The 8665-nt window shown below is 44.2% G+C and overlaps 1 protein-coding gene across 1 annotated transcript; it reads right to left on the bottom strand.

Annotated features, from left to right (window-relative positions):
• Window positions 1–2496: 2496 nt before the first annotated feature.
• On the bottom strand, window positions 2497–6929 carry MCL1 (BCL2 family apoptosis regulator). Its single transcript, XM_018559894.1, has 3 exons — window positions 6474–6929; window positions 3410–3673; window positions 2497–2651 (listed from the first exon to the last, which is right to left on the bottom strand). Exons 1-3 carry the CDS (start codon window positions 6879–6881, stop codon window positions 2535–2537), a joined length of 789 nt encoding a protein of 262 aa, XP_018415396.1. The 5' UTR covers window positions 6882–6929; the 3' UTR covers window positions 2497–2534.
• Between the last annotated feature and the right edge of the window lie 1736 nt (window positions 6930–8665).

Below are 8665 nucleotides of genomic sequence, written 5' to 3'. Positions count from 1 at the left end.
CCATAATATGCAAGAAGAAATGAGAATGCCAAAAGAGAAATTCCCTTGTAATGGCAGAACTGTAACATCTAAAGATCTCTCCAGAATATTTTTATGACGGAAACTATGGCAGGTTACAAGAGAAGAAATGATATGGCTTCTTGAAAGAACGTAGGTTTACACAGGTTGCATCCCACAGTGCAATGCCTAGTCTCTTAGCCTTGGACAGTGCTACGTGCGAGGTGGATACATCAGCTTTGAATTTCAACAAGCCTGATTTACAAATGTCTCAGTACATCTTGGTGTAATTTCAGTTTCTTTACAACGTTCACGTCAAAATAGGTCCACTTTGGTATGAGTCTTTATTACCGCTTACACCGGTGCCGGTTTACATGAATCAGAATGCTGATCAACTAAGCCTGTACACTAAAGGAGACCACTAAATTGCATTGTCATCAAGTATCCACCAATATAGAAAAATCTAAATAACCCAAATAAGTTAGACTAGCACCTAGTGACAGACTCTGGGTACTGCCTTTGTTCAAAAAATGGTGGCCATCATGCTGGGCCCATCACTGTCTGAAAGAAGAACAATCAGCAATAATCCCCCCCCCCCCCGAGATATGCAGCTTTCACTAGGGCAGGTTAGATAAATGATTGACTGGCTGCTAAAAGACAAATCTGCCATACTTTGATAAACGACGCCTACCCTGGTAATAATGAAGTGGTGTATCTAGTTTCTGCTATTCTTGGAAGCCAACAAAAGGCTCAACGATAAGGAAGTGAAGGTTGAGCAATTTATCAGAAAAGACAATAAAGGAACATTTTCCTCTTCCTTGTTTTGCAATACATTCAGCATTGTGGGAAACAAACATCTACAGGCCTGCAGGTGCCTAAAGAGAATCAGGAAAATGTTAATCAAGAGTATATACAGCACATAGTGCATCATGGCTCTATTGAGAAAGGTTTCCTTTGGTGCCACTTACCACTGGGCAGAATGTATTCAGCACTGCACTCTAGGGGCCCGCATGAAGCCAAATGTCTTAGGATAGCATTTCATTTGCATAAACACTTCCCCCAACACAGGTATAGAAAGGACAGGGATCGAGCTGCCCTATCAGGGGTAGGCAAACTTCAGCCCTCCAGCTGTGGTGAAGCTACAATTCCCATAAGGCATTGCAAGGCTCTTGATAACCACAGGCATGACTCCAAGAGGGGATTTGTGGCTTTACCACAGCTAGAGGGCCAAAGTTTACCTACCCCTTCCCAAGAGTGTGAGCAACAGGCGTAACAGATGACCAGTTCTCTAAAGAATTAATCATCTACCCCAAGGCCGTTATTTGTGAAATACAGCTATTGCGATTTACATTATTGCTAACTAGCATTTGAGTCATAACCCAGTTCAGGAACCCATTCACTCTAAAAATGCAAAGATACGAATATTAACAAAATAGGGTTTTTATTCAAATGTAAACAAAAAAAAACTTTAGCACCATAACTATGGTTTCATAAGATTAATTGGCACTCAACTGCACACTGGAGTCAAGAAATAGAACCAATTATCTAGAGTTAATATAACCCAAGTTACTTCTGAAAGTTTTGGGGAAAAGGACTAGCAAGACTCTTGGGAAGAATTCTTCCTCCCCCTTTATTAATGAAAAGAAAAAAAAAAAAAACTTAGCACAAAACAAGATACAAGCCTATAGAGCCCTAATTTTAGTGATTTTTGCATTCAAAGATAAAGTGAGAGGGTCGTAAAAGAACATGTCATTCGAAAGAGCCATTTGAAAAGGTTCTCCAGTAAATGCAGCCAGAAATATGGTTCAGAATGATTCCTTCCACATTGACAGACCTGTGTACTAAACAAAAATGCATACACCACATATAAAATATGTCTGTTTTAGGCTAACACAATTTGAGGATTATTCACTATGCATGAGGCTTAATGTGCAGAGAAAATAACAGAATAGACTTCCAAGATGCTTGAGTCCTAATTTTTCTAAATTTATGGGCCAAAGGAGGAGAAAAAAAAAAAAAAGGGAGGGAGGGAAAAACATCCATCCCCACCCGTATGGTAAGCTGTACAATATATTGTTCATTAACAAAATGGTACACATGTACAGAGAATACTATACACATATTTACACTTTATATTTTACTTACGGGAGCAGAGTTGTCGTCACTTATGGTCTCAACTCCCTTGGTGCCAGTGGATGGCTTGCATTTGGGCACCAAAGGAGTTGAAAAGACAACGCGTACCTTTATTTTCAACAAAAGTTCACACTTCGCGAAAATATATTAAATTTATTTGTAGAAAAAAATAAAGATTTAACAATGACAAGATGGCATCTGTCAGGCATATTTTGTTTTTGGTAAAAATAACTCCAGTTTCTCTGTCCAACGGATAGCCCAAACTTGTGATCAGGCTCTGGCAAATTGTGGGCGGCGGACACAGCGATGACCCTCAACTTCTGTGTGCTGTGTCTAAGAAGCCAAGAGCAAAGATCGTAGCGAACGATCATGATCGGTTAAAAACAAACACTTAAGACGCAAGTTCACCGGATCATGTATGCCAGGCTTGCTCCAAGACCTGCTACTCCTGCAAAGGCCATCAAAACAGTCCTCAGTCCACTTTCATAGTCCTCAACATGGAAGAATTCCACACAGCCATCCTGTAGGACAAACATTAAATCTTCTGTTAGTTTCAGAACAGCGCAAATCATTTACAAGGAACTACCCCACATGGCACTCTTGCTAAGCTCTGGTTTCTGGGTTAAAACACCACCATGGATTTTGGTTATTCTTCCCATATCTCAATAGGTTTCATCCAGATCATTCTAAATATTCTTCCAATATCTGAATGAGTTTTCTCCAGCTCCTCATTTTGAATGTTCTCCCCATATCTCAATAGGTTTCCTCCAGGTGCATTGAGTTCCTCTCTCTCAAACCTAAAATATACCAGAACAAGCCCTAGTTTGTTGAGCGAGTGTGGTAAGAACATTCTAGTATGACCTCCTTTAGGAAACAGGAAGTAGCGTGAATGGTTCTACAACTTCATAATGACTACCTGGCTGTCATTTGACATCAGTAGTCACCTAGAGAAGCCAAACTGACACGCCGAATTGTTCCAAATCTGAGACTCAAAGTTTTGAAGCCACTGGGTTTAAGTAGTTGCCATTGGTAGAAGGAGAGCTCAGCAATAAAGCCATCTGCACAGGCCTCCTTTAATACCCACAAGATGTTAGATTCTTCAGATTGGGAGATATTCTGTAGCCTGTGTACCATACACCATAAAATTTTTGGGGACACTCAATACCAGATGTTAGTGGCATGCTAAACACTGCCCTACACATCCAATTGTGCGCATCTGTAAAACCTCCATTCTCCAAACATCCAACCAGACAGGCCTCCAGAAAAGCACAATACTCACCCATCCATTGTGTTGTACAATCCATTCTCTCTTTTGGGTCATGAGATAATCTGTGAAGTTGTCTGCCAGCTGCCGAATGCAGTTCTCCAACTTTATACTCTTCAAATGTTTGGCCACGAAAGCACCAAAGCTTATCAAAGTTACAATCCGACCCCAGTTCGTAACCCCATCGCTGAAGACCATAGAGGGTACTTCTGAGATTTTCTGAATGTCATCTTCAGTTTGTATAGACAACCTCTGCAACATTCCTGAAGAAAAAAGAGGCTATTAAATATCTGAAAACTGAGTGCAAAGCCAGGCACAACACACGATCAAAATTGTTCTAGCTAAGCCTAGTCCGGGTCTATACCACTGCCCACCTCCAAGAAAGGCAATCAGGAATGCCCTCCATGGGGCACAACCACTTCCATCAGGAATGGTGAAGAGCCATTTGTTAAAAGGAAACTGTCAGCACAGAGAGTGCTCCCATAGTTGACCAAGCAAAGCCCTTTGTAACCTTGACACACTTGGAGGGTCATTGACCTGGAACAAGTATGAATGTGGGATGCTTCCCTGACTACATGCTTCTTCCAAGTCAGTCACTGCTTTAGTAAAAGGATGAATATGTCAGTGCCAGACCTTCCACCTTAAAAAAAAAAAAAAGCCTAAATTCCCTTTCTCAAAAGGTTTCCTTTAAAATGAGCACATTATTGAAGCTGCTGTTAGGTTCCCCCATTGCTCTTAAAAGATGAAATGTGATTGGCTCTTCCTCTCCAGTTACCATAAACTAGCCCACAGCGGTTCTCATTCTTCACTATTACAGTAACTTCTGCAATGACTGAAAAGCAGAAGCCGCCCTAGAGGAAGATGGCTTGCTTCTGCACACATCAGCTCAGTTCAAACATTGCAGCTCAGTTCAAACATTGCAACAATGAACATACACCACAAGCAACGCGATTCGAGGCGTTCACAGTCAGCAGATGACAGCGATAGCATTGCTTCCTCTAATACAAATTAAAAATGGCCTTGCTGCTGCACAGGACACGGCAAGATTGATGAATGGACAATATGTGTGGGCATGGACAGAGAAAGACCAATTCACTAACGTACACGACTTGCTACTGCATTTAGTAACCTAACAATTCTCTCAAATTGTTCTATTAATACGTGTGGATTTTATACTTTAATGCCTAAAAAAAAGTCTCCATTTACCAGATATCCATTTTCTATTATGAATAGGTATCTCATCCTAAAGCTGAACTCCAGCCACATAATGCAACTCTGTAATAATACACCATGATGACCAAAATGAGCACTTTAATCCTTGCAGTGCCAGGGTAGCCGAACTTAAAGGGTTAAGAATTGTCCCCAGAGTTGTTCTTTAAGAAATAAACTCTGATTTAAAGTGATCATGGCAGATGAGCCCCAAAGCAATACATCCAAAGTCCAGCCAACACAACAACTTCCAGTCGCTCCTGGCTGTACTTTGGGCTCATCCGCCATGATTAAACAAGTGCATGAAAGACTTTTAATTCATAGATTCCCCACCACACTATGAACCCAGCACCTTCCTAACCTTACCAAAGCTCAAAGTTCCAGAAAACCCTTTTGCTGACAAACAGATGAGGGGTGTTGGGGAGGGGGGTGTTGAGTGTTTTTTTCAGTTCATTGCTCAACGCTTCAAAAACAGGATGTTTAACGCAGCTTAACTCTAAACCCGAGTTTCATTTTCCTCTCTCGGCCTTTGCTAGAGTTCTCTGGAAATAACCAGATTATCAATGGAAACCAGGGGTGGGAGGGAAGCCTGTGCCGGAATAATGCATTATTCAAAGGGGACGGCCATAAATTATAGAAGAATTTAAACAGGATGCAGCTTGCAAACCAACAGGGGTTACTGGAGTTTAAAATTCCCAGAGCCAAGGCAACGTACCACAAAGAGGGGAAAAAAATGAATCAAATAAGGAATAAATGACTACATAAAAAGTAAAACAAAGATGAAGATAAAATATATAAAAAGCAAAGATGGGAAAAGATAAAAATATATATAATAAAAAAGTGCAATAAATGATAAAGACTTCAGAACACACAAAGGCATACAGCAATCACTGGAATTTTCCAGACAACCAGGAACCAAGCCTGTCTTATCGGTCTGCATTCTTGCGACAATAAAAACGCAACGCCTACACAGTCGAAAGTATGACTACAAGTTAGGTCAAAGAGCTGCCAGATAGGCATATTATAAGCAAAGCTGGATCAAAGTTTTTACCCTGTCATAAAACCATCAACTACCACCCAATAGCCAAATGGCAACACCATCACACCACACTGTGGCTGGAGATTTTTTTTTATTAATCAATCTTACAGATGGAAATCCCGATGCAGCTTCAGCTCTAGAAACGACTTCACAAAAATATATACAAAAACACACACAGAAAGCTTTATAGATATTTTTTGCATGACATAAAAAAGGAAGTTGGGCTGTGAACGCTCATCCTGTAGAACTTGCTCTGCGACTTATGTGAGCGATGAACAAACACTGCAGCAGGAAGGGATGAGTATTAGCAGCTTGTGAGGTGGAGTCCCAGCCCTCCATGTCTGTGTGAGCTACACCACGTATACAACACAAAGCTGCATCCAACTATATAGGGGGGACATCGCCAGCAGGGCGAGAGCGAGCGAGCGTGCGCACTGAAACGGCTCAGGCCCACCTCATGCAAATACACACTAAGAAAAGCACAAAGAGCTCCATGCAAATCCGCCAGCAACTCGACCAGAAAAACGTACACGAACAGCCAGAAGCATGGCGACCTTATTATAGCATATATACTAGAGGAACTAGCTTTTGGTTTAAGTTGCCATCTGCGTTCTCCTGCCAACCACATTTTTTTTATGCATGCACACAGCTCTACAAAATGAATCTAAAATGGAAGAAAAAAAATAAATAAAACCACACACAACCCAACCACCCCTCTCAAAATAAATAAAAATGTGTCTGCGTATAAAACGCTCCATCTTTACTCATTTATCCCCATTTTCTAATTTAACAGCCCAAATAAAACATCATAAAACTCTAAAGACAGGAAACAGTATTTTGCTTATTAAAATCCTTGTTCTCTGCCCCCACCCTCCGGAGGGTGCTCAGGGCCTTCTGGTTGCCCCCGGCCTCTTTGATGCCACCGGCCTGTTCCCGGAAGAGGTTATAGAGGATCTTCTGGGTCTCAATGTGCAGGCTGTCCAGCGGGCCTTCGTCGGTGGGGCTAGGAGGGGGTGAGGCGGATCCATGGGAGTCTGACTCTATGTCCATATCCTCGTCCAGCTCGCTCTGGGAATTGGGCAGGGAGCCCTCCTCGTTGTAGCCCAGCGGCCTCCGGTTCTGCCAGTCGTCCTTATCCAGCGTGACTAGCGGGGTGTCCTTGGTGGAGAGCACGCCTCCCCCGCACAGCAGGTTGCAGGGGATCATTCCAGAATTCCTAAACCGGGCCGGGTTCATCATCTTATCACAACCGGTAACGTACGGTCACTGCGCGTCGAGTCCCGTTGTCGCGGCCTGAGTGAGTGCACATCGGCTAAACTGAACACTATATGCTGTGGGTGGGGTGGCTCCGCCCAGCTTCCCTAATATGGAGATCCGAGGCGTTTCCGGTATTCAGATAGATAGCAGCGCAATATGGGGTTGCCGACAAAAGTACTATAAATCCACTTGTGAGGGAAATTATGTCAGTGACATCACGAGAAATACGTCATGAAAACACATTACAACAGTCTAAAACTAAAACAAATAAAGACACATGGGACTATCAAAACTGGAGCAGACAGAATCTTCATGGGAGCCAATCAGCTTCTATCTTTCATTTTCAGCTCTTAATTAATTGAAGAGAGAATCTGGTTGCTATAAGCAACCGCTCCAGATTTTGTCAGCTCCAGTTTTGATAAATTCCCCCCACTGTTGCTAGGAGACCCCCATAAACCATAAATACTGGCGTGGCTGCCTGAGATCCTGCGCTTGCAGGGGACAACAGCAGCCTTCCTGTGAGCGGCACCTGTTTACAGCACCGGCCGCTCATCTCCTTCCTGGGGAACCATGCAGCCCTTCTGCCACCCGCATTTGTCCACGAGACCCCCAAGACCCCTGGTGAGACCCTGCACAGCGCTCCTCAGACCCTCACAGCCCACCTAGGACCTCGCCCAGCCCTCCTGAGACCCCGCACAGCCCTCCTGAGACCCCTACTATCAAAACTGGAGCAGACAGAATCTTCATGGGAGCCAATCAGCTTCTATCTTTCATTTTCAGCTCTTAATTAATTGAAGAGAGAATCTGGTTGCTATAAGCAACCGCTCCAGATTTTGTCAGCTCCAGTTTTGATAAATTCCCCCCACTGTTGCTAGGAGACCCCCATAAACCATAAATACTGGCGTGGCTGCCTGAGATCCTGCGCTTGCAGGGGACAACAGCAGCCTTCCTGTGAGCGGCACCTGTTTACAGCACCGGCCGCTCATCTCCTTCCTGGGGAACCATGCAGCCCTTCTGCCACCCGCATTTGTCCACGAGACCCCCAAGACCCCTGGTGAGACCCTGCACAGCGCTCCTCAGACCCTCACAGCCCACCTAGGACCTCGCCCAGCCCTCCTGAGACCCCGCACAGCCCTCCTGAGACCCCGCACAGCCCACCTAAGACCCCGCACAGCCCTCCTGAGACCCTATACAGCCTAGCTAAAACCCCACACAGCTCACCGGAGACCCTGCACAGCCCTCTTGAGACCCTCCACTAGCCCACCTGAGAGCCCGCACAACCCATCTGAGACCCTCCGCACCCCTCCTGAGACCTTTCACACCCCTCTTGAGACCCTCGGCCCAAGACATCAGAGGCTGGGGGGAGGGGGGCACTATAATTTTTGTTGCCTAGGGCCCACCAGAGCCTTGAATCAGCCCTGCATATGTGTGTCCTTCCGCACACAGGTCCATGTGAAATCTGTGTTCTGGTATGATGCCAGGTCAGATTGCATGTCATACATTTTAGGCCTGAGTGAGGGCACATCAACCAAACTAAACACTATATGCTGTGGGTGGGGTGGCTCCGCCCAGCTTCCCTAATATGGAGATCCGAGGCGTTTCCGGTATTCAGACAGATAGCATAGTACGGATTTCCTGATTAAAGCTCTGTAACGTTCACCTTCGTGAGGGAAATTATGTCAGTGACATCACGAGAAATACATCATGAAAAAACATGACAACAGTCTAAAACCAAAACAAATAAAGACACAGGGGACTTTATCAAA

This window comes from Nanorana parkeri, unplaced genomic scaffold (genome assembly GCF_000935625.1).
Source record: "Nanorana parkeri isolate BGI_ZX_2015 unplaced genomic scaffold, ASM93562v1 scaffold420, whole genome shotgun sequence".
NCBI classification, from domain to species: Eukaryota; Metazoa; Chordata; class Amphibia; order Anura; family Dicroglossidae; genus Nanorana; species Nanorana parkeri.
Note: the sequence above shows the minus strand (reverse complement) of the source record. Positions and strands in the feature narration are given on the sequence as shown.